The sequence below is a fragment of the Salvelinus namaycush genome, chromosome 38, assembly GCF_016432855.1.
Source record: "Salvelinus namaycush isolate Seneca chromosome 38, SaNama_1.0, whole genome shotgun sequence".
NCBI lineage: Eukaryota > Metazoa > Chordata > Actinopteri > Salmoniformes > Salmonidae > Salvelinus > Salvelinus namaycush.
The window spans coordinates 11960213-11986544 of NC_052344.1; the positions used below are offsets into that span (position 1 = coordinate 11960213).

A 26332-nucleotide genomic window follows, 5' to 3' on the forward strand; every position below is an offset into this window, starting at 1 on the left:
TGTATATAGAAATATGAGGATATAGATGAGATATTGATACAATCTGTCAGGACATTCATGAGTCACGTGAAAACACAGCGGCACTGTGGTTGGAGAAATATGAGAAGAAAGAGCAACTGTTAAGTCATGGTTTTATCAGTATGTTATGTAGGAAGACTGCTCTTTGTGAAATCCAACTCGTGGACATTGCAGAAGCCGGGGTTATTGTTTCCATTTGTTCTCTCTGTTTTTTTGTGAGGTCCAGCTTTCCTGCTCGTCTCATGGCCTAGGTATGGATGAGAGCTAAATACAGGAAAGTGGTTCAAAGAGAGAGAACGTCTTGGAGGTTATTTATTGAAACACTCATATCACTTACCGTTTCTTTAAAGAGCTTGTAAAAGCAAAATAACATTGTATCTTCTTTCATCAAAGTCACCCTTGGTTCCAACTTCAACTTCATACCCCCTGAAAAGAGACACATTTTAGTGTGAAAAATATGTTAATTAGACACAACATGTAATATGGTAAGAAGCAACACTACCATTTGGGGAAGAGTACCTGAAAGTAGACTGACCAACAGTCCAACAGCCAGTGTTGTAAGTGACCCAATAGGACTGAAGTAGATATAGGACAGCAAGTACCAGTTATCAGTCAGGAAGGGTCTAAAGGGAGACAAACATAGTGGCATTCAACAGCTATAACGTTGCATATATTGTTTACAGCTGATGCAGTTCGCTATTCTAACATGACAAAATTATTCCTGTTCTACAGTACATTTCTAACTGAAATATTTGTTTTAACTGTGCCCATATCAATATACTTGTTCCCTACAGCAAAAGTCGGTCCTGTCCTTAACCAAAGATACTGAAGCCCACAACGTACCTCTGTATTTTGCTGTAGTACTGTAGTGTATAGGCCTGGTTCTGTTGGGGATGCGGTCCAGTTGAACGCATCGGCTGCGGTTGTGAAGTTCCAGCCATGTGTGGTCAGACCCAGAGGCCTGCTCTGCTCTGGTAGAGGAGGGTAAAACTGGGCCCCTACCCCCACCCACAGAGACATAACCAGCCCAGAGAGCAGACCAGCCAAGCCCCCCTGCAGCACAGAACACACAGAAATAACACATCAGCACTTCAACATAAACATTCAGAGAGGTTAGCTAACAGTTAGATTGGTTGCATGCTTATAATCCTGCTTTTGTTAAAGAGACTGTACTGACTGTGGCATTGGCGTATGGACAGAGGATCCCCAGTGAGAAGAGACCCAGTAAAGGCCCTCCGATGATCCCAAAGATACTGATAGCTGCCTACATGGGGAGACAGAGACATATTTTAGAGTTGCATACATCAAGACAACATATTTTATGTAGAAGGACATACTTCTTTTGTTGTATCGCATACCTGCAGCAGACTTCCCATTAGTGAGGCTATGCCAGCCATTCCAATACAGAGAGCCCCATACAGAAAGCCTAGAATGGAGCATAGGGATAGCAGTTAAAATCATGATAAATCATGGTTTATTCATTTCTAATATCAGCAAGAATATATCAATAAGAAGATAAATATATCATCAAACATGAATATAGCTCTCTGAGTTCTGTGGTAAATGCAAATGTCACATCTGCTCCTGCTACGCCATCTGGTGTTCATCCGGTGTCTTCTTGACCTGCAGTTACTCCCCCTGTACACTCTCTCCCTCTCCCTGGTTGGAGACAGGTGTGCTGGAGTCAGAGCAGATCCCTACCAGCTGCAACTCGTTCCATAATCAAGACCTCTACAAATACTCAGTCCTGCCACTTCTGCTCTGTCAAATTGTAATCTCTGCTCAGTCAGTTCATGATTCTAGACATGTATGATTATGCAAGATCCTGTTACTCTGTTGTGCCTGTTTCCCTGCCTGACACCGTTTATCCTCTCATTGCAGTTTACCGCTCTGTCTCTGGCTCCTGTCTCCCGTTCCACATTTCACCACCCAACTACCTTGCTCTGGATTTTACTCACCACCACTACCTTGGATTCCCATCATGACCTGTTTACCCTGTTCTACTCAGCTAACTCCAACCTCCGTCTCCACATCTTGTTTTTCTGCAACTCATCCGAGCTTCCCCGGATCTGCACTCCATTTCTCCCTGTGTAACAATAAATATTTTGGTTCATTCATCCCTGTTGCCTCATCCTAGTCTGCTCTTGGGTTCCCCTGTGTCGCTCTGCTTAACAGCAAAGACACGTATTGATATTATACACTCACTGAGGCCTTTAGAGGTCCAGGACAGGTGTTTCTCTGACATGTGTATGTACGGCTTGATCAGGTCTTCAATAGTCACGGCAGCCAGAGCATTGACACTGGACGATACCGTACTGTGGACAAGAGAGAGCAAATATAGTGCCCTTATTTACCTAGAAATATAACAGTGTGTGTGAGTGTTATGGAAATAGACATCTTTGTGCCCCACCATAGGCTGCGAGAGTAAATATTAAGTCATAGTCGTGATATTATGATCCTTGAGATATTGCAAACAATACAAATAGTAACAAAAGGGTAATTAATCTAGTAGACATATAACATGTTACATATTAACATTATAAACAGTAGCAATAATCAAATTTAAGATCACGTTTGACATACAGTATAAGTATTAGAAGGGAATAGTAACCTTAGTGTCCCACTGTAGGCTGCAGCCACAAACAATCCTGGCAGTCCAGCATCAGCTGTACAGAGAAAGAGGGCGTGATCAGTGTCTATCTGAGTGGTACCACTGGGTTTGGGCTATTTGAGATATTTTCCTGGGAACAGTCTGGATGTGTGGCCGATGCGTGGGAAAAAAAGTTTTACCACAAAATAATGTTTAAGGTGGTTACACTTAGTGGCTGTGAATGTTATCAGTTGAAACTGATAAAAAATATATCCGTAAAGTGGCAGTCTGGCAGAATAGTAATATTGACAGTGCCTGGTATTTATGCGGTTTTTCGTCTTGAATCTTGTTCTGGAGGCAGCTCTGCAGAGGGGTCACTAGCTGGCACAACCACAAAATCTGTCATAAAATCTTAATCCTAACATTAACCACACTGCTAACCCTAATACCTAACCCTAACCTGGCCCATCTAGCAGTAATCGCTCAGTTCTGGCTCCAGGACAAGACTCACCCCAATAAACGTCAACCTGCGGTCTTTATTAAAGTGTTATTTCCTCAACCTGATCTGGAGCAGACACCATGCCTGTTGTCCAGGGGTCACAGTGCTTGTAGACGGAGTACAGACACAGCCCCGCAAACACAGAACACAACATGATGACCCACAGTCCTAATAGGTTTATGTAGAGAGACCTGGGAAGAGAATACACAGAGAGAGAGAGAGAGAGAGAGAGAGAGGAGTGACAGAAAGAGGGGATAGAGAGAGAAAGGAGAGAGAGAAAGAGGGAGAGAGTTTGTTATCAGAAAGACGAATAGGCTACAACTTCCCCATTGTTTATCGTGGATTACATATATATATATATATGTTTTTACATATATCAGAAAAATAGACACGTCAAAAATGAAGATCAAATCCAAGTCGTATCATAAATCTGAGAACACATTCAGGGTGAGTGTTGTTGGGAAACTGCAGCACAGTTGTTAGCATAGCTAGCGACGACTGCTTAGCTATTGCATTCAACACATATTTGTTACTATGCATAGCTATCTCGTATGCCTTGTTTTCGTAATGTCTGAACAGTTTCAAATTAAACACGTTTTCCTGTTGCTACGTTGAATGAACCAACAAGCGTAGCTGCTTGGATATGTTGAATATTATATGTAGCCTAGCTGAGTCATTTCATACTGTATCGCTCACTAACGTTAGTAGACCACAGAAAGTAGCTAACTCTCGATCGTTTGTTTTACAGTTTCTCACGTTTGCTGAACGGCTTGCCAATGTCAATATCGATGTCATCCATCGCATTGACAGAACTGAGAGTTATAATGAGGTATGTATTCTCTGTGAGACTGCAGATCCCCTATTAAACATGTTAAAAATGACGTTTTTGTCGTTAACATAATTCCATGGCATGTAACAGTGTTTTCCGTTGTAGGAGGTAGACACTTACTTTTCAGAAGGACTGACAAAATGGAGGGACCTGAATTTGACAGAGCATTTCAGTGAGTACATAACACAACTCATCACACCAAGGAGCTTCACTACTACTATCACGTCTGGCCCAATACTTGCCTTGTCAAGCTTACAAACATGTTCCCATGAGCAGAACCCAGTGACCAATCTGAAACCCATTCACCTGTTCCTCAGCCACCTTCCTGAGGGAGGTGTCCAACAAGAGCCAGTCCTTCAACCTTCTAGTGTTCCATCAGAGGTCTATAGTGGACAGCCTGAAGACACACCTTAGTACCAAGAACAGCCTTGCCTGCCAGCCTCTACTGGAGTATGTACCTGAGATTACTGTGTGTGTGTGTGTGTGTGTGTGTGTGTGTGTGTGTGTGTGTGTGTGTGTGTGTGTGTGTGTGTGTGTGTGTGTGTGTGTGTGTGTGTGTGTGTGTGTGTGTGTGTGTGTACCTGAGATTACAGTGCGAGGCTGAGGAGGATGGTACAAACTATGAATAGGGATATGTTCTTTAGAATATGTTCCTAAATTTGCCAATAAATAATGCACACAAGCTTCATGTCATGTGGAAACAAACATCATGTTTGTTCATCATTGGCAACCTTGTTGCTTGCAGTGTGTGTGTGTGTTGCAAATCACAACTTGTTTCTCCCTTATCCATCAGCCTGGTGGTCCAGCTGGCTAGAGACCTTTTTATTTGTTAAAAATAACTCTGCCTAGAAGGCCAGCATCCCGGAGTCGCCTTTTCACTGTTGACGTTGAGACTGGTGTTTTGCGGGTACTGCTTAATGAAGCTGCCAGTTGAGGACTTGTGAGGCTTCTATTTCTCAAACTAGACACTCTAATGTACTTGTCCTCTTGCTCAGTTGTGGACCGGGGCCTCCCACTCCTCTTTCTATTCTGGTTAGAGCCAGTTTGCGATGTTCTGTGAAGGGAGTAGTACACAGCGTTGTACGAGATCTTCAGTTTCTTGGCTATTTCTCGCATGGAATAGCCTTCATTTCTCAGAACAAGAATAGACTGACGAGTTTCAGAAGGAAGTTCTTTGTTTGTGGCCATTTTGAGCCTGTAATCGAACCCACAAATGCTGCTGCAGATACTCAACTAGTCTAAAGAAGGCCAGTTTTATTGCTTCTTTAATCAGAACAACAGTTTTCAGCTGTGCTAACATAATTGTAAAAGGGTTTTCTAATGATCAATTTGCATTTTTTTAAATTATAAACTTGGATTAGCTAACACAACGTGCTATTGGAACACAGGAGTGATGGTTGCTGATAATGGGCCTCTGTACGCCTATGTAGATATTCCATAAAAAAATCAGCCGTTTCCAGCAGTTTTTAAATATATATATATATATATTTTTTCACCTTTATTTATCCAGGTAGGCTAGTTGAGAACAAGTTCTCATTTACAACTGCGACCTGGCCAAGATAAAGCAAAGCAGTGCGACACAAACAACAACACAGAGTTACACATGGAATAAACAAGCGGGACAGACAATAGAAAAAAAAGGTCTATATACAGTGTGTGCAAATGGCGTGAGGAGGTATGGCAATAAATAGGCCATAGTAGCGAAGTAATTACAATTTAGCAAATTAACACTGGAGTGATAGATGAGCAGATGGTGATGTGCAGGTAGAAATACTGGTGTGCAAAAGAGCAGAGACGTAAATAAAAACAATATGGAGAGGAGGTAGGTAGATTGGGTGGGCTATTTACAGATGGGCTACAATAGTCATTTACAACATTAACAATGTCTACACTGTATTACTGGTCAGTTTGATGTTATATTAATGGACAACATTTTTTGCTTTTCTTTCAAAAGCAACGCCATTTCTAAGTGACCCCAAACGTTTGAACGGCTGTATTTGACAGTCCCCATTTATACTGTATATATTTAAAAAGAAAAAGGGGGAAAAAAAGAAAAATCAAATCAAAAAAGATTTTCAGATCACATAAATGTGTATTTTGCCTGAACCCAGTTTATTTTCAAATCTGGCTGTTGGTATCATATTAGATTCCTCTGATGTTTTTGTCCTTCTCTGTGCCTCTGTAGACAGTTCATGAGTTGCTCCAGACCCCAGCCCTCCCAGGACCCTGCTGTAGACTCGCGCTCCAGATCATCTCCCCTCTACTGCTGGGGGAGAATGTCTCACACAGGACACGGTCAAAAAGGTGTTCAGCAGTGGGATAGACCAGGACCTGAATACTGGAGTTCACTAAGGAGATGTTCACCATGAAACGGTTTGAACAGGTACATCGACTAATCTCATCAATACACCAGGCAATTTCATCCTAGCTGACTCCGGCAGAGTAAGCTTCCTTCTCAGGACATAGTTTAACATAATCTCTCTCTCTCCTTTCTGCCACTCCCTTCATCTCTCTCTCCCTCTCTCTCCATCTCTCCTTACCCCTCCCTCTTCTCTCTCTCCAGTTCTTCCTGCCCAGCCTGCTACAGTACTTAGAGGGGTTGTTCTCCAGTCTAGACTCTGTGTCTCGTCACTCTGCCCTGGAGGTGCTGGTCAGTCTCATCCTGGCTAAAGCCCCACCCCCTACAGATGGCTCCATGGCCTTCGAGACCTACCCCTGGGACTTCACCGGAAATACCCCCAATAAGGAGCCAAGTGATGGGACAGAGAAGGTGTCAGTACCAGAGTTGATCCTCTCTCTGATCAGCCTACCGCAGGACCCGAACCAGACCGTTATTGACCTGTCCCTGCCCTGGGCAGCCCTGGTCCTCCTGCCCCACCTCAGACCGCTGGCAGCAGGGTGTGTCGTTCCCAGTCTGACAGCCCTCCTCAATTGCCTGCTATTGAATGTGGAGAGTGAAGCGCTGGGGAAAGGTATGGGATGCCCTCGTTTGCTCTTATCTGATGTACAGATGAATGTTGTGTTCCATTCCAATGCACATGTTCTAGCTCCTAACCATCCCTCCAGTAGTAACCCAACAGCTCGGACAATAAAGATCTTTTTCTGTCCGCTCTCCATCCAGGCGGTCTGTTTGTGGCCAGACAGGCCCTCAGCTCTCTGCTCAGTCTGAATGGATCTGCTGAGGTTCTCTCCCTGGTGCCAGTGGAGCGGGTCAAGCCCATCATCCAGTAAGTACTAAAAGTAGAGAAATATCACCAGCAGTGGGAATAACTGCTGTGACCAGATATAAAGCTCTGGATTGGTACACTAAATCTGTGTGAGATTTTTGGTGCCATTAATGTTTGGCTATATAATTTGGTAACTGGGTTTGTTCTAGTAATTAGTGCACTTTGACCCTTATCAACTTCCTGTGTTTGTGTGTGTCACAGGAAGTTCCCTACAGACATGTCGGCTCTGTTACTAAGAGACCTCTACTACACCCGGCTGGCAGTCAACGGCTGCTCCGAGCACCTATCCCACGGTGCACTGCTCGACCTGCACCAGATGCTGCACGTCAACCTCCAACAGCTCCAAAGTATGGAAGTAGATTTTATTATTGTTTAGGTTTATTTATGTTGGGTACTTTATTAGTTGTGATTCAACTGTGATCAAACTCTCCCCACCACGCTTCCTCCCTCAGATCCGCTTGCTGACACTGAGGATTCTGACCCACTTTGAGGCTGAGCTCGAACCGTCAGAGGTTGGTACAGAACAATCAAATGATGTCTTGTAAATTGATAATTAGGACTTTATTTGTTCAAGTTAATTGAATTCATTCACATGGCAGAAGATAATTGAAGTCAGAATTGAGAGAACTTTCCATTTGAGCCTAAATGGACAATAATAACACCGTTGAACTTGATTCTCTCTGTGTTGTCAGGGTGAGGAGAGCATGAAGGTCCAGCCTGTGTTTGCATTGTGTTTTCAGGCTGAGTTGGTCCCTGCCTCGGTGCAGGACTACAGAGAGAAGCTGCAGCACCTCAGGAAGCTCAGACAAGATCTGGTACAGAGATCACTACCCCGGGGGCCACAAGGGACCTTCCAACAGGTACCCAGAACATAAAACTTAGATTTGGAACCTAACATTTAGATTTGGAACCTAGAACATATATTTCAAACAGAATTGGGACCTTTGATTAACGTTTATCATAGTGGATGATTAAGTAAAGTTCTGTATCTTCCATTTGCAGGTGCCTCTACGCTATTTCCATGCTGTTCATCAACTTGAAACCCCTCTGTGGGACCCAGTCATTGAACTCATAGTGTAAGAACACAAAACACACAATGACCTTTTAACCCCGCAATAACGCATTTCGTCTCTTCCTCATGTTGTGTGTCTCTCTCCAGGACCCATGCCAGAGGAATGGACAACAAAGACTTTTGGAAGGTCTACCATGAGCAGCTGGAGTTGGTAGCAGGTCTTGCTGGTGAGTGCTTGCTCATTTGTGATCTGTTTTTTAACACTGTGATGAGCTATTTGTGATAATGTATAAAACTATCAAGTAAATGTTCTGTCTAACAGAAAATATATATTCACTTCTCTTATTAAACTATCCATTTACTTACAATTTCCCATCTAACAGAAGTTGTGATGTTCGGTTATTTCATTTCCCGCAATGTACCAATGACCTAATTCACAGAATTTTTGAAGCTGTGCAGGCCGATAGGCTCATAGAGTTGCTAATATATCTGGATTCAATATCTGGTGGCCATTTGATACACTGTCTTTCTGTGTTTGATGTGATACAGAAAAATACATTTTTATTACTATATCTGACATGTCCTGTGCTTCTGGACCTACAGTCCTGCGTTATTGAACGTCTCTGACTGTTGTGTTCAGGGAGAATCTGGAGAGGCTGCTGGATGACAAACACTTCAAGGATGAGATCGTCCACTTCAACATCTCAGAGGAGCAGGTCGTGGTGGACGCCTCACACAGGGCCCAGTTTATCCCGCTGCTTATGAGGTGTGTGTGCAATTACTCTTGTTTGTGATTACTCGTGTGTGTGTGTGTGTGTGTGTGTGTGTGTTGCGTGTTGCATCTTCAAGTAAACTTAAACTTGTAGCCTATTTATGTGTCACCTTTACTACTCCAATATAACCATCCCATCCCCCTCTCCTCTCCTCTAACCTCTGTAGGGTTCTGTTTGGGCGGATGCGCAGTAAGACTGGCAGTAAGTTCCAGCGCAAGTCTGGCGCTGTGCAGCGTTCCTCCATCGTGCTGAGGTTCCTGGCAGGATGCCAGTCTGAGGAGCTGGGCATGCTCATTGACCTCCTGCTGGAGCCTGTCTGCCACCACAGACAAGGTAGGGCGCCCTCCGCCGTGTGATATAAAACCTGTATGGGAGCGGAGTATTTCTCGTCTTATTCCTCACTGTATGGCTCTGTTGCCCTCTGTCTCATCGGTCTATTCTGCCATGACATTGTGTGTGTGTGTGTGTGTGTGTGTGTGTGTGTGTGTGTGTGTGTGTGTGTGTGTGTGTGTGTGTGTGTGTGTGTGTGTGTGTGTGTGTGTGTGTGTGTGTGTGTGTGTGTGTGGGGGGGGGGGGGGGGGGTGGGGGGGGGGGGGTGGAGTGGACCTGTGTTTGTTTTAAAAGTACGACATGTGAACCCTGGACCCACTCTCTGTATTTTGTTCTCCACTCCCTCTCTCCACCCTCCCTCTCTCCAGGTCTGTGTCTAGCTGCAGTAGACAAAGCGATATCCGAGACGGACTCCTCTGCCGTCCTTCCTCTGGGTCGGCGGCACAGCCTGCTGAACATAGTCAACACAGTCATCAGTAAACTGGGCCACCTCATCCACACACACACCTGCCCAAGGTGCTGCAGATCCTACTGTGTCACCGCCTCCGGTGGTGACCAGACCAGAGAGAACAGGTATATACACAGCCGGAGAGTCTCACAAAGGCTTAGTCTTGAAACCTGATGTATATTCTGGGTTGGACCAGGGGAGGTATGTAACAAGAGGCTGCTGGATGGGTAGGAGTGCTGATTTACAATCAGTTCTGCCTTTTAGATCACAATGAATATGATTATATGGACAGGGGGCGACCTGATCCTAGATCATCGCTCCTACTCAGAGAAGCTTGATAATAAGCTCCTGGTGTCTCTTGAGAAAAACATTTAGTAAAGTTTCAAGTCAGTAGTGGTCTTGGGCAGGAGCTGCAGTGTAGCCATTGTGGCAGTATGCCGCAGCTCGCCCTCTGAGACCTATACTAGAGCAGGAGGCTCAGAGAGGCCTGCCCTGGCAGTTGCAGGTGTGAGCATGTATAAAGCATGTTGATGTTCATGTATGATACTGCACACAAACATGAGTTTTTAGTCAGTAACTCCGAAAAGTTGTTTTGTCACCTCCTTTTCTACTCTTTGCAGCCGAAAGCAGGGCTAAAAATAGATAAACAGGTTTTGAAGATGACTCCTAAATGTGTTTTACCTCTCTGCCCAGTTAAAGGCAGGCTGTATCGCTCCTCTGAAGAACCTGAGGCGCCTGGGGGTCCTGAGGATCCAGGACTTCTTTGATGGCTTCGACTCGTACTGCCGTCTGCCCCTACTCCCCCACCCCCCTCCTCAAACTCATCCACGTCTGGAGCAAGAATGCCAGGTAAGCTTATCAAGCAGTCTTTGTGTTGAGACTTCAGCTACACTAAGGCCAAGTCCTTTCAAAATGAGATCACTATATTAATGGGAGAATGTTTCTGGCAACAGTCCAGTTTCCAGTGGGGAACTAGGAGGAATTTACCATGACCCTCCACCCAGACCGTTGCCATGGTGATGGACATGGCCGAGTCCTTGGTGACCACGAAGGACCTTCTGGTTTCGGAGGGTGAGGAGGCGGAGCTGAGTGTCAACGGCAGTGTGTTCCCCCAGCCACCTGAGGGAGTCTACATCTCTTCGGGTGAGGCCTATGGACAGCGTATAGAATACGCAAATGCAATGTTTACAGGGCCACTGCTAGAGTATGCAAATGCTACTAATAAAAGTAAATACTAAACAGTATAACTATGGACCAGAGTTTTTCCTAATTTGGTTACATGGAAAAACTACATGAACACTACAGCTGAATAGGTTCCTCTGTCTTTTCTTACAGATGGACCTGTCATGACGTTGCCCTCTTTGGGTACAGCGAGCACAATCCCCCTCTCTCTGTCTTCTACACTCAGGCTGCTGCGACCTCAGGTCGTAAATTCCTGGAGGAGATTATCTCCTCATGGCCACAGTATAGAGAGAGAGGGAGTTTTCATAGAGAGAACAAAGGAATTTCTTCCACCTCACAGAACTGGAGGTCCGAACAACATTTATGTTCTGGAGAAGGTATAAAAGATTGGTGAAGAATCCAGCTACGAACTGGTCCGTTTGGTGCAATTTTGTGAAACTCATGAGAGACAATACGGCCACATTACCATAACGCTGTTTATACAATAGCCTCAGATATGAGGCTTACATCTAATTGTTGTATAAGATGAATGAGTGAGGATGATACTGTTTGTGAAATTGTGTAATGTGATTTTGGACTGTTTAATGAAGGAAACTCCAATTCCCTTTGGAGTTTAACTAAATCAGAGGACCGCCCATGAGCACAGTTATGGTCTTGCGTCCTGGGACAGGCCCTTTTCTGCTCTTCCGAATAAAACCCCCACCCGGGTTTTCTATCACCAGACCAGCTTACCTCGATAACGAGATGGCCAAGGTTTGAGAGGAGACCAGCTTACCTCGATAACGAGATGGCCAAGGGTTGAGAGGAGACCATAAACCTAAGGTTTGAGTAGATTGCTAAATCTTTTAACCATCCCACGTGGTTAAACTCTTAGACTATCGATACCGACAGAATAAGAACAAGTCTTTGATATTAATTACTAGTCTGCAGCTAGGAATTCGGTATCATTGAACGCGAAGACCGATAACCGCCGAAACATCTATCCTATATCGACATGAATGAATGTCACTCTGAACTATCCATTCTAACCACGACAGAGAGAGAGAGCGGACAAACTCTCCAACAGAAACAAACTTTTCAACAGAGATCCCGACAACACACTGAGCATAAATATAGATATTGATTGCAATTGTTCCCGAATGAGTGAGCGTTCATGTGCAAAGGATTAGCATTTCAATTGTTATAATTATCAACTGTGTGTTGTCTTATCTCAGTGAACCCCCACTTCCCTTTTGTCCACCAAGCCGCGATGCCGGTTTATCCCACTAGGGAAACTCCACTATCATTTCCTTGTCACTATCTACTGTTTGTTATACATTTCTGTGAATTACTTAGTTAGTAAATAAATGATTTTAAGACAATTGATGGATGACTCATAGTGAAGACTGGGTTCGTGCAGATAAACAATCAATTTACAACGTTTGGAATGAGACTAACATGAGGTAAATAATAATTGATTAATTCGAAGACTAAGTGATCAGATATTCAAATATCTGAAAGTTATATTAGAAAAATTATAACTTTGTAATCTGAATATTTTCCTTGGTGTCCCGACTTCCTAGTTAATTACAGTTACATGAATAATCAGTTTAATCGCGTAATAATAATTACAGAGAGTTATTTGATAGATAAGTCTTCAGTTTTAATGATGCCAAAGACACGACAGACCTAAGCACTAGTCTCAGACCTTGGACACGAGGCCTAGGCTGCGATGGCCTCTGGTCAAAAGTAGTGCACTTCAAATGGAATAGGGTGCTATTTGGGACGTTATCCAAGACCACATTACGGTGCCTAGTGAAAGTCTAAAAAGGGATAGCTTTATTTTTCAATGGGACAATTACACACATGTTTATGCCAATGACACACCAGAATGGCTTTTCTATAGGTGTTGAGTGTTCCTGAGTGGTCCAGTCTCAGTTCTAACTTAAATTTGTTTGGAAATCAGAGAAAAGTTTTGAATATTGCTGTCCATAAATGATTCCCAACCAAATTTACTGAGCAAGTTTGACAGCAACAATGGATATGTGTTGCCCTAAGAGTTGTGAAAAGTTGGTAGAGTCTTATTAAAAAACGATTCACAGCTGTACTGGCTGCCAAAGCTGCTTCCACCAAGTATGAACTCTGGGGTGTGAAGATATACGCAGTTAAGTTGGTAGTTGAAAAAAAGGCATAAATGTGGAGAAGGTTGTAAAGGTCGGTAGGAAAAAAATCTAATGTAATCCCTTTTTATTACATTTTTTTGATTGATTGTGTAGACTTTCACTAGCGACTGTATGTTTTTGAGACTGAGACTCCATCTCTGTCTGTGTAAATGTATTCAGTCATTTAAGGGAATTATTCCAAATGATGTGACTGTTGTGATCCACTGACACTCTCCCTCAGGTCCATGTGTTGACGTTCACAGTGTACCAACCCCTGTCTCACCTCGCCCCTATCTTGAAGCCTGGAGACTTGGACCACTGCATGGGCCTGCCAATAGATGTACCTATTCTAACCTATGCGTTTACATTTGTGTTTGTATGTTTATGCGTGTGTCTGTCCCGGTGTGTTTGTGCCCGTGTGCATAATCCATTTTGATACACAAACTTGCCAGCTCTCCTTTCACACGTCTCATACATCCACCATTGTTCCACTCCTCTCCTGTAGATCTTCAACAGCGAGCTGTTTGGTGCAGTGGCTGAGGAGAAGGAGGTGAAGGGGATCATCTCTAAGCTGATGGAGGCTCGCCACAGTAAGAGTATGGACTCCTATGAGTTCCTGGGCCAGTACTCTGGCAAGGACAGAGTCATACAATTCATACTGCCAATGAAAGATGTAAGTATCACTTATACGTGACTGAAATTCCTTAGATTGCAAAGTAATCTGTTGATGTCCCTGCTAACTGTGTGTATGTGACTTTATCTATCTTTCTGTCTCTCTCCTTCTGTCTGAATCTCTCTCTCTCTAGATCCTGGAGAACACAGCCAATCTGAAGACAGCCCGTCGTGCCCATGCAGTGTTGAAGAGGATAGTGTCAGGTCTACTGGTGAACCAGGCCATGGACCATCAGGCTGTACTACTGCTCAACCACGGCCTGGTCTCGGAGAGTCTGCCCCTCGTCACCAAGAGGAACGGGTATGTACACGCACACACTGCACGCATGCTCCCTTTTCCTTGCTCTGTCTCTCACTCACTCACTGAGTCTCAGGCAAATATTTGACGGCGTGTCTTTATTGTTTGTGTGTAGGGACAAAAAGCCCCAGGCCCCCCCCGGACCCTCGCCTGCCCCCTCCCAGCTGTCTCCTCTTGCCCCCCACTCCAAAGAGAGGGGGACTTAAAGCCCCCGTCAGCAGCCGCACCAACATGCACATCCTAGTGGACACTGGACTCCGGGTAAACCAACCTAGCTACCCTCTCTAAAACATTCAGGAACTTTCTCACAGGTTGACTGGAAGATGAAATGGTGTTTTGCGGCAAGCAGGCATTAAGATAAACAGCCAACAGTCCCGTGAATAGATAGTAACCAATGGCTGAATAGTGGTTTCCTGTTCATTCATCTGTGGTCAGTTGACTGTTGGTTGACTGTTGTCGCTCTGTCTCTGTCTAGCTGCTCCATATGCGTCTAAAGAAGTCCAAGGTCAACTCCTCTGAGGCCTCTTTGGATCCCTTCTTTGCCCTGCTACTAGATTGTCTCAACTCCATGCACGTCAAGGTCAGTAGTGTGTGTGTGTGCGCATGTTGAGAAGTGTGTGTGTATCTGAGTGTATATCTCTCTCTCTGTGATAACAGAGGCTCTCTTAGCTTTTACGTTCCTGTTGCGGTTCTCCCTGCCAGCTGTAGAGCAGAATGCAGGCCAGCTCACTAAGCAGCTGTTTGTCCTGCTCAAAGACTACTCCAAGGCTGGCGCTGCCCGCGGAGAGAACTTCCAACTCGTCCAGAACTGCTTCAAGGTAGCACAAGTGATTGTTTCTGTTCTGGAAATGGTTGAATTAATACATATTAATATAGTATCAATTATAAACCGGGTCGTTCGAGCCCTGGATTCTCATTGGGTGACAGTCGTGGTATATCAGGCCGTATACCAAAGGGATGACAAAACATTTATTTTTACTGCTCTAATTACCTTGGTAACCAGTTTATAATATCAATAAGGCACCTCAGAGGTTTGTGGTATATGGCCAATATACCAAGGCTAAGGGCTGTATCCAGGTATTTTGCGTTGCGTCGTGACTAAGAACATCCCATAGCCGTGGTATATTGGCCATATACCACACCCCCTCGTGCCTTATTGCTTAAATATACCACATGATGACTTGTTTACCGTTCTAATTACGTTGGTAACCAGTTTATATGCCATATTGTGTGTTTCAATGATTTGAAATGACAGAAATTTGTCTGTATCAAATGAATTGAATGACCCTTCTTTTTGCTGTCAGTCCATCACCACCCTAGTAAAGAACATGAAGACACACAAGATAACTGAGACGCAGCTGCAAGTGCTGCTGGGATACGCTGAGGAGGACATTTGTGACCAATCACGTCAGGCGACAGCCTTCGGCCTGCTAAAGGTAGCTGACGCCCTCCCTCTTCACCTGAGACCGTATTTTATTGCTACAGCTAATGCATCAGACCCCAGCATTTTATACTTTTATTTAACCAGACATATAGATGTATTTGCTTTCAAAGTGTATAATGAAATTCTTCATCTGTCCTCCTCTGTACTATATCCTCTCTATCTCCACCTACAGGCCATCCTGTCCAGGAAGCTGGTAGTACCAGAGATGGAGGAGCTGATGAAGAAAGTGGCCAAGCTGTCTATTACCGGGCAGAACGGCATGATCAGGGTCCGTGTACGGTTTTGTTTCTTTTTATATACATTTTTAAACCTGTATTTTACCGTTTGTATTTTATTTTTGAAGGTGTCTTGTAAAAAGGTATTTTAGTGTTTCTGTTATTTTCACCTGTAGATTTACCAGAAGTATATCCTGGATTATCCTCTGGGGAAGAAACTGAGATCACATCTAGACTTCATCGTGGCCCAGCTCAGGTAGGATAAATTTGTGTTTAAAGGGATTCGTTATTTTAGATGTAAGTCGATTGTTTGTGACTTTTGATACTAAAAGCTCTCTCTGTGTTAGTTATGAGTTTGACACAGGAAGAGAGGCTTCTCTGGAGCTGATGGCCTATATCTTCCAGACCTTCCCTCAGGTATCCACAACAATCCACCTGACACACACATCCCATAATTACTTGAGTTCGACTCGCAGTAACTCTGGTCGCTTTCTATACCTACTGCTCCTGGTAGAAGTTGGCTATAGAAACATATCCCACATACTAACCCTAACCATTAGAGGGAATACACTCAAAACTGACCTTAGATCAGTTTTTTTGGGACAACCTAATTCTACTCCTGTGTGTAACTGATTCGTCTCTGTCCTAGAACCTGCTGCTGCAGCACAGTGGGTTGTTCTTCGTCCCTCTGGCTCTGGCCATGGTTAATGATGACTCGGCTCGCTGTAAGAAAATTGCCGCCGTGGCTATCAAATCACTGCTGAGTCAACTGGACCAGGAACACCAGAACACCCTGTTCACCCTGGTCAACACTTGGCTGTCTGGAGACAAGGTATGGACGCACACACACACATGCAGACACACACACACACACTAGTCTTAATTGTCTTTCTCTATGCATCTAATAAAGCAATGTAAATGTCTGATGAAGTTCAAATAAAGGAAAGGAGAGAAATCCACTTTAGACTATTGAGATGCAACCCATGTCCTCCTGCTGTAACCTCTGACCCCTACCCCCAGGTGTGTCTGCGTCGTCTGGGGGGCCCAGGTGTGTGGGCTGTTTGTGGAGGTAGAGGGGGTTCGGTTTGGCCTCCGTTTAGATGCCGTGCTGCCCCTCATCAAGAAAGAGATCCACCCCGACAACTTTGAAGACGTGAGTCGAACATGAACTATTTTACAAATCAAACATTTAAGATATAAACTGTGGAAAGTTATACTTTCAAAAGCATTATCTCAGCGGGATGTAGGTATTCATCTTTTAATTACTATATTATATCACCTGTGCTAACAGCTGCTCTATATCTGTGTGTCTGTCAGATTGAGGAGCAGGAGGAGAAGGCAGCAGACAGACTGCTGTTCAGCGACCTCACCCTGGTCACCAAACTCACCAAGGACTGTAGCCTACTGGAGCTCAGCAAGCCTCAAGACACACTCACTAACATCCTGGGTAAGACACTACTACCTCTAGCCTGGCCCCACATCTGTTTGTGCTGTCTTGCCATTTCCTATGGTTGTAGATCAACCATCACGTAATTATCAGATGGGCCCGGTCTGAAAATCACCTCAGGTATCTCCGTTGTCTGGGGTGAGATAAATAGGCCTATAGTACTGTGGTATGTTAAGCTTATTGCCTGCTCTGTATAGCAGTGTGATTAAACCCATGTGCCTACACGTTTCCACCTGAAATGTCTTGTTCTATGGGTTGATGATACAGTCTAGAACTACAGATCTACATCATTGAATGTAATATTTTACCCTCTAAACTGCTGACTTCCCCTTTGTGTAACGGAGCAATGCGTCCCCCCCCCCCCCACCAGGTCATGTTGAGACCCACCTGCGTTACCCTCACTGTTGGGTGTGGCTGACCGCCTCTCAACTGTTTGGTCAGCTGTTTGCTGCCCACCGGCCAGACCAGCTGGTTGCCCGCTGGAGAGAGGAGACCACAGAGAAGGGCTGTGCCAACAACGCCACCACACCAGAACCTGTGGCGACCACATTTCTTACCACCAACCTAGACAAGAACGTGAGACGGGTCTGAACATCACTTACGTATTGTACAAGGGTGTGACTCAAGTGATGTTTAGCAATACTGATTTATGTGTCTTTTACCTGGCGTTACCTCTCCTTCCCTCCACCAGATGAGAGTTGGTCCTGTCTTTCTGTCACCAGCTGCAGTCGAAGTACCTGGACACGTCAACGGGAGAACAGGTAAGGACGACGATATTACACTGATGATGTTGCAAACTGACTATTCAAGTCTGAGGTGTCACACGTCAGGCAGTAGTTCGATTGACAGGTTTGATCGTCTCGTCTGCCGTTCCCCAGGTGATCAAGAACCTGCTGTCCGTCACCAAGGTGATCTAGCTGATCTCACCTGAGTCTGAAATCACACCTGCCCAGGAGGTAGAGGAGGAAAAAGAGATGGAGGAGAGGGGGAGAAAGATGGAGAGGATGAGGAAGGAGAGAAAGAGGATGAAGAAGAAGAGAAAGAGAAGCAAGAAGAGGAGGACGAGAAGGATGATCGTCCTCCATCCTTACTGTGGATGATGAAGAAGCTGTCTCTAATGGCTAAGAGGGAAGCTGCAGACACGCCCAAGATACCCCTCAAGGTACACACAAACACCCCAATACATGGTCCTTTTATATATTTTCCCAACACCACTGCTTATTTACTGATGGTGAGTTAATGAATATCAGCAATAAATGGTTGTATTGTCCTTTCTCTCCCCCCATAGAGAACATGTGTGTTTAAGTTCCTGGGTGCCATAGCTGTGGACCTGGGTAAAGAAAGGCTTACCTCACCACCATCATCGGCCCTCTCTACAGAGAACTTGGCAGCACCTATGCAGATCAAGGTAACATACTGCAATACTGTCCTCGTCATTTAATAACAGCTACGAGGATCAAGGTAACACAACACTGTCATCGTCCTCTCCCTTTCACCACTACTCAGATTCATCATCCTAATCAAAACCTTTCAGTTTTGTGTGTTTATTTTCTGGCTGTCGTGTTGTCTGACTGCTCTCTCGTGTTATTCTGTGTCAACACAACTCAACTCTGTAGTTCTCTTCAGACTGATCCCTGTGTAGGCGTTTGTCTCCGAATTAAATAGAGCACTAATTGAATGCATCTCTGCGTTGTACTCCCCAGACCCCACCCTGAAAAACCTGTCCCAGGAGCTGATAGAGCTGTTGAAGAAGCAGGTGGGGCTGCAGACCTTCTCCCTGGCCTTCTCAGTCATTCAGAAGGATGCCTCGCAGAGAAGGGCATAGAGCAGGGTTCTGAGCAGGGTTCTCAGACACCAGATCTCAAAATATATTTAAAAATAATATGTCAATGAATATTACTAACAGATTAAATTAATTTTGGCCAAGGAATCTGTGGAATAATACAATGTAATATTTATGTTCAGGGGCCTGGGAGGCTAACAGGGATATTAGTATCCACCAATGTTATATTTTTAAACAAGGATGGGCAACTTTTATGGGGTGGGGGCCACAACAAAAATCTGAACTCATGATGGCCAAACTGGTAAATCTTTGAGTTAGTGATGAACAGCAGACACTGTTTTGGCTCTTGAGCAAATGTTTCTATCATAATGACAGGGTAATGTTGGATACATCTCACACAAACCTTTTACTCTTCTCTCAGGCGGTGGCTAACCCTGACATCGCAGCCAGGAAGAAGCACAAAAACAAGATCGAGGCCAAGAAGAGGAAGATTGAGTTCTTGAGGCCTGGCTACAAAGCCAAGAGACAGAGGAACTCACTCAAGGACTTGGCTATGGTGAAATGATATTATCCATTTTATAGCAAGGATGGATAAGACCAGGCAATCATATCCTGCTTAATGCAGGAGCTGACAGTCACAAGCCACCTCTGTATGAATTCTCAATCAAGGATTTGAGAAGTGCAAGATTGTCTAAGGGGTATATATATACACACACACAACTAAATAATACTATATTGTGCTGCTTTCTTTGAACAATCTTATTGGAAAAGTATCAGTGGTCATGTTGAATTTTACAATAATGCTTCTTGGGTGGGAGATAAATAATTTGACCACAAAGGTTTATATATTCAGTCTGAAATCAGCTTTACTGAGGTCGTTTTCACTGTACAAGCTCAAATCTGCATTAAAAGTTGTAGCATACAAATTAAGCAGTTAGTGTCCAACTACTGACATATTAAAGTTTGAGCATTCCAATGAAAAGGCCTAAACTAACAACCTCAAACTTTATTTATTTACACACCCAACAGAAGTTTAAGAAATGAAAAAAAATAATTCAGCATGAGTAGTACAATAAAAAACAGCACCAGCTGCAGTAACGTTGCTCAGGTCCACTTCCTTGAAGGGGCCAGTCAGTTCTTTGCGCCTGAGCCAACCCCTCAGTGTTTACAGATTGGAAGGGTTCACCAAAAATGGCAGAAAATTCTATTTAATCATGTGTGCCACACATCCAATTGGAGGTCTAATGTGGAGCCATCACCACATTACTTGGTCCCCTTCAGATCTGCAAACACCACAGGGCTATGGGCGATAAGTGTTTTGAGACAAGGTAATATACTATATTGTATATACTCTATCCCAGGCTGGAAGGCATGGAGGGGCTTGGCATGGTGAAGGCTTCAGGGATGGGGCGGGGCTGTGTTCAGCAGGGCACAACGTTTTGGAACCTTCATATAGAAATGTATTGTGTAGAACATGTGACATGTAGAGTAAGGAATGACGTCAGCTCTATTCATGGCATTTCTATTTACAACATTTGCGTAGTGAACGTGCCCTTGGAAGGAGTGCAGTCACTGGTCCTCCTGAGCGGTCCAATCAGGAAGTATTTTATACAGGAGGTCAGGGGTATTTACAGAGAACAAGAGGTGTGGGGGCTCTTTATTGCCTGCTCTTCAGGGCTTCCACCAGCCTATGGAGAGAGAGCAAACATTGTTGAGTAATAGTACACCAACGTGCAGATGACATGATTCCTCATCACTAAGCTAAGGACCCTGGGACTAAACACCTCCCTCTGCAACTGGATCCTGGACTTCCTGACGGGCCGCCCCAGGTGGTAAGGGTAGGTAACAACACATCCGCCATGCTGATCCTCAACACTGGGGCCCCTCAGGGGTGCGTACTCAGTCCCCTCCTGTACTCCCCGTTCACTCATGACTGCACGGCCAGGCACAACTCCAACACCATTAAGTTTGCTGATGACAACAGTGACCTGATCACTGACAAGACAGCCTATAGGGAATAGGTCAGAGACCTGACCATGTGATGCAAGGACAACAACCTCTCCCTCAACCTGATCAAGACAAAGGAGATGATTGTGGACTCCAGGAAAAGGAGGACCGAGCACGCCCCTATTCTCATCAACAGGGCTGTAGTGGAGCATGTTGAGAGCTTCAAGTTCCTTGGCGTCCACATCACCAACAAACTAACATGGTCCAAACACACCAAGACAGTCGTGAAGGGGGCACGACAAAACCTATTCCCCCTCAGGAGACTGAAAAGATTTGGCAAAGGGTCCTCAGATCCTCAAAAGGTTTTACAGCTGCACCATCGCCTGGTATGGAAACTGCTTGGCCTCCGACCGCAAGGCACTACAGAGGGTAGTGCGTACGGCCCAGTACATCACCGGGGCCAAGCTTCCTGCCATCCAGGACCTCTATACCAGGTGTTGTCAGAGGAAGGCCCTAAAAATTGTCAAAAGACTCCAGCCACCTAGTCATAGACTGTTCTCTCTGCTACCGCACGGCAAGCGGAACCGGAGCACCAAGTCTAGGTCCAAGAGGCTTCTTAACAGCTTCTAACCCCAAGCCATAAGACTCCTGAACATCTAATCAACTGGCAACCCGGACTATTTGCATTGACACCCCACTCTCTTTTACACTGCTGCTACTCTGTTATTATCCATGCATAGTCACTTGAATAACTCTACCTACATGTAAATATTACCTCGACACCGGTACCCCCTGTATAAAGCCCCGCTATTGTTATTTACTGCTGCTCTTTAATTATTTGTTATTCCTATGTCGTACTTTGTTTGGGGGGGGGGGGTTAAGGGCTTGTAAGTCAGCATTTCACTGTAAGGTCTACACCTGTTGTATTCGGCGCATGTGACAAATATTTGATTTGACATGGTGTTGCGCAATGTCAACTGTGGGTTTATTAAGGGGGGGGGGGGGGGGGTGACACGAGGACAGGACACATCTCTTCTACATGTGATTAAATAACCTCTGCTCTACATATTAATATGTGGTTATTATTTCACCCACAGTGAGTGGGACTCTGGTTAACCAACTGGAGAACTCGGATGTTAAATCCGGGTGTTGAAAAGAGCGTCTGCTACATGGCTATAATGTCAAGCAAACCCTTACCACTCCATGGCCTCGTCCAGGCCCGTGCCCTTGGTGGCGGAGGTCTTGAAGATCTGCCACTTCCGGTCTTTGAGGGCCGGGAGGCCCAGGGAGTTGGCCACCTCAGCCGGGGTCATGGACTGTTCCATGTCCTGCTTGTTTGCAAACACCACCAGGATGGCTTTCTTCAACTCCTCTTCCTGAAGAGACAAAAACACACAGCGCGAGAGAGAGAGTCATATGGAGAAAATACATTGAGCATTACTATTTGCCCAAAGTTGCTCTCCAGAGCACCTCAACCAATGGTCAGTATACCTGCCTCATACACAAAATGACACCTGCACTCTTATCAATGCAATGAATGTAGGCCTATCCACATTACCTACCTCCAGCATGGTGACAAGCTCAGACTTAGAGATGCCCATCCTGTCTCGGTCACTGCTGTCCACCACGTAGATGACAGCATCCGTGTTGGAGTAATAACAACGCCAGTATGGCCTGGGAGAGAGATACAAGTGTTTGAAGGAGACAGATGAAGATTCGGGGGAGGGAGAAGGGCAGAGGCAAGTAGGCCAAACCCTCTAAATTGTAAAGAGGTGTTACGCTGTCTTGAGGAATCTTCTGTCTACCTTTCACATTCAACAATGTCTATGTGTGCATACATAAACAGGAAATGCTTGTTGTGATATTCATATCAATTACCTGATACTCGTCTGTCCACCAAGATCCCACACCTGGAACTTCAGGTTCTTGTACGTCACCGTCTCCACGTTGAAGCCGATCGCTGTACAACACAATGGCAGAGATTAAAAACCTTGAGCACAAATGGCAAAGAAAGGAATGCACTTTAACCACCCCTCTATTTATGACATGTGGGAAGACTCAACTCATTTTGGAGCACACTAATTGATTATCCATGTATGCACCTGGAACTAGGCAACAGATCTTGTGTGAACAGTCTTTCGAAGTAGGAAGAAATTAGTGGGAGAAAAAAAAAAGTTACCTACTTGGAATGGTGGTGACCACCTCTCCGACCTGCAGGCGGTACAGGATGGTAGTTTTACCGGCTCCGTCCAACCCCAGGATCAGGATCCTCATCTCTCTGGTGCCAAACAGGCCAGAGAAGAGACTGGAAAACCACCCACCTACAGCACATGGACATGAGATGAGTTACACAGACAATCCGTGCTAGTATAGCCAGAGACTGTTAACTACCTTTAGCGCCTATTGATGAAGGCATCTTCTTCCCGGCTGACTTTTGTTAAGAGCCCTGACGCTAAATGTTGACAGACAGACAAGCATGCGGTACGGTTTTGGAAAGTCACATCTTTCATATCGGCGAGAAATCATTTTCAAAACACAAAAAAAAGGTTAAATTACTACACACCTTTATGGCCGTGTGGGAACACTAAACCTATATCGCCACATTACAGCGCTTGTTTACGGAAGACATACTGAGACCACCTGTGTAATTATCCATCTAGCGCTCCGAACACCTGATTGTAAGTGTAGTACGTCAACTCGAGGCACACACAGTAAGTGTATCTTTATTTGAAAGATTAGTTCTCGCTGATATGAAAGGGCCATATGTTTAGAAAACCGTTTAGGAAGCGATAATTGATGTTTCTAACACCGTCAGAATTGTAGCTAGCCGTGGGTGAAGCAAACCGCTAAAGACCCTTTGGAGAGAAGGGTTTTCCAGAGTGCTGTCAATGGGACTGTGCCGAACTGTTGCGCTCCCCCAGTTTCCAGAAGGGATGCAGGTGGCAGGACACATAGTACCAGTCAAAGGTTAGGACACACGTACTCATTGTAGTGTATAGGTGCAAGGTTAGATGTTGGCGCAATGTAGGATTTCCCCCTTCTCCTTTTTTTGGGACCAAAGTGTGCAATCAGCACTCCGACAGGCAGCAATACGCAGCACAGCGTCTAGTCTGCCGGAAATTCACTCGGAACAATATGGTTTTCCAGAGCTAAGTTAGTGCTAACGTTAGTAATGCTACTGTAGCGATTGAGGGGGAACAGTTGAACCAGGGCCTGAACCAGCAAGGGTAAGCACACTAGCTAATAACTAAACTCAACAAAAAAAGAAACGTCCCCTTTTCAGGATCCTGTCTTTCAAAGATAATTCGTCAAAATCCAATTAACTCCACAGATCTTCATTGTAAAGGGTTTAAACACTGTTTCCCATGCTGGTTAAATGAACCATAAACAATTAATGAACATGCACCTGTGGAATGGTCGTTAAGACACTAACAGCTTACAGACGGTAGGCAATTAAGGTCACAGTTATGAATACTTAGGACACTAAAGAGGCCTTTCTACTGAACCTGAAAAACACCAAAAGAAAGATGCCCAGGGTCCCCGCTCATCTGCGTGAATGTGCCTTCGGCATGAGGACTGCAGATGTGGCCAGGGCAATAAATTGCAATGTCCGTACTGTGAGATTCCCAAGACAGTGCTACAGGGAGACAAGACGGACAGCTGATCGTCCTCGCAGTGGCAGACCACGTGTAACAACACCTGCACAGGACAGGTACAGGATGGCAACAACTGCCCGAGTTACACCAGGAACACACAATCCCTCCATCAGTGCTCAGACTGTCCGCAATAGGCTGAGAGAGGCTGGACTGAGGGCTTGTAGGCCTGTTGTAAGGCAGGTCCTCACCAGACATCACCGGCAACAACGTCGCCTATGGGCACAAACCCACCATCGCTGGACCAGACAGGACTGGCAAAAAGTGCTCTTCACTGACGAGTCTCAGTTTTGTCTCACCGGGGGTGACGGTCGGATATGCTTTTATCGTTGAAGGAATGAGCGTTACACCGAGGCCTGTACTCTGGAGCGGGATCGATTTGAATGTGGAGGGTGCGTCACGGTCTGGGGCGGTGTGTCACAGCATCATCGGACTGAGCTCATTGTCATTGCAGGAAATCTCAACACTGTGCATTACAGGGAAGACATCCTCCCCCCTCATGTGGTACCCTTCCTGCAGGCTCATCCCAACAGGATCCTCCAGCATGACAATGCCACCAGCCATACTGCTTGTTCTGTGCGTGATTTCCTGCAGGCCCGAAATGTCAGTGTTCTGCCATGGACAGCAAAGAGCCAGGATCTCAATCCCATTGAGCACGTCTGGGACCTGTTGGATCGGAGGGTGAGGGCTAGGGCCATTCCCCCCAGAAATGTCAGGGAACTTGCAGGTGCCTTGGTGGACGAGTGGGGTAACATCTCACAGCAAGAACTGGCAAATCTGGTGCAGTCCATGAGGAGGAGATGCACTGCAGTACTTAATGCAGCTGGTGGCCACACCAGATACTGACTTACTTTTGACCCTCCCCCTCCCACTCCCTCTCCCTCTCTTGTTCAGGGACACATTATTCAATTTCTGTGAAACTTGTTCAGTTTGTCTCAGTTGTTGATTCTTATGTTCATACAAATATTTACACGTTAAATTTGCTGAAAATAAACGCAGTAGACAGTGAGAGGACGTTTCTTTTTTTGCTGAGTTTATATTGGCTAGCTAGTGTCTTTGGCTATATCCTGTTGTCTGTGCCATAAAGGTCCAGACCTATTGGTAGACGTGAAGCCAGCATACAGGGAGGCTACACATGGTTACTATGATATACATACATGTCACATTCCTTCATTTTAACATTAAAAAGTTAGTTGAATAGATAACTAGCGATAGCTAACCAATGATTAACCTTTGTCAACTAATCAGGTTGAGATTTAACGCTGTAAGTTAGCTGGGCTACAAGTACTAAACGTGTTGGCACAGGGAGTTAGCAGTACAGCTAACTAGCGACTGTCAGTATTTACGAACCACGACCAATTAGTGATTAAAATTTGTGACTCAGACTCGTTAACGGGATTTGATAGCTTGATCAATTTAACACAGTAGCTGTCCGTGAGACGACAATACTTATTGCGTTTGTTTGTTAGCTAACGTTACCTATTTATGTTACTTAGCAAGTGACCCAATTGCATGATGCGTAGCAGGAGCTGGCAGAATAGCCAGCGCATTCCCAGTATAGTTTTAAAATGAGATAAAAAATATATTTAAAAACGTACCCATTCTGAAGACACTAAACCCTTGATCAACGGTGTTGTAGATCTCGACACGGCACCGCTTCCGTAGCTGATGGAATTCAGTGACGTGTCGCAAGAACACGTCATTAATGGATAATCCGGTTTCATTGTCAGTACATTCAACATCAGACAAATATTTTGAAATGTTAAATAGTTCAAACACAATTGCATGAAACTATAAATATTATTTGTTTTATAGCAAATGTCC

At 44.9% G+C, this 26332-nt stretch overlaps 2 protein-coding genes, 1 non-coding gene and 1 pseudogene across 3 annotated transcripts; 2 read left to right on the forward strand and 2 right to left on the reverse strand.

Moving 5' to 3' along the window:
* Nucleotides 1-435: 435 nt before the first annotated feature.
* On the reverse strand, nucleotides 436-3906 carry LOC120031832 (sodium-coupled monocarboxylate transporter 1-like). The gene is made up of 7 exons (XM_038977653.1): nucleotides 3864-3906; nucleotides 2630-2684; nucleotides 2224-2333; nucleotides 1377-1444; nucleotides 1196-1282; nucleotides 862-1071; nucleotides 436-444 (listed from the first exon to the last, which is right to left on the reverse strand). Exons 1-7 carry the CDS (start codon nucleotides 3904-3906, stop codon nucleotides 436-438), a joined length of 582 nt encoding a protein of 193 aa, XP_038833581.1.
* LOC120031833 lies at nucleotides 3861-20738 on the forward strand (annotated as a pseudogene).
* On the forward strand, nucleotides 17225-17352 carry LOC120032348. Its single transcript, XR_005473810.1, has one exon. It is a non-coding gene; the product is annotated as a small nucleolar RNA ACA64 (small nucleolar RNA).
* LOC120031975 (ADP-ribosylation factor-like protein 1) lies at nucleotides 19757-26201 on the reverse strand. Its single transcript, XM_038977865.1, has 6 exons — nucleotides 26107-26201; nucleotides 23039-23176; nucleotides 22734-22815; nucleotides 22418-22529; nucleotides 22053-22231; nucleotides 19757-20596 (listed from the first exon to the last, which is right to left on the reverse strand). The coding sequence occupies exons 1-6, from the start codon at nucleotides 26108-26110 to the stop codon at nucleotides 20566-20568; spliced, it is 546 nt and encodes a 181-aa protein (XP_038833793.1). The 5' UTR covers nucleotides 26111-26201; the 3' UTR covers nucleotides 19757-20565.
* Nucleotides 26202-26332: the final 131 nt, after the last annotated feature.

Excerpts from the sequence above, each read along its gene's own strand:
- LOC120031975 (XM_038977865.1), bottom strand. Across the intron at positions 22,530-22,733 it reads GGTGGACAGACGAGTATCAG|GCCATACTGGCGTTGTTATT; the intron begins GTAATTGATATG and ends TCTCTCTCCCAG. Across the intron at positions 20,597-22,052 it reads CTGGACGAGGCCATGGAGTG|GCTGGTGGAAGCCCTGAAGA; the intron begins GTAAGGGTTTGC and ends CTCTCTCCATAG.
- LOC120031832 (XM_038977653.1), bottom strand. The coding sequence starts at position 3,906 with ATGGATGACATCGATATTGACATTGGCAAGCCGTTCAGCAAAC. Across the intron at positions 2,685-3,863 it reads TGGCAAGCCGTTCAGCAAAC|CTGATGCTGGACTGCCAGGA; the intron begins GTGAGAAACTGT and ends TTCTCTGTACAG. Across the intron at positions 1,283-1,376 it reads TAATGGGAAGTCTGCTGCAG|GCAGCTATCAGTATCTTTGG; the intron begins GTATGCGATACA and ends CTCCCCATGTAG.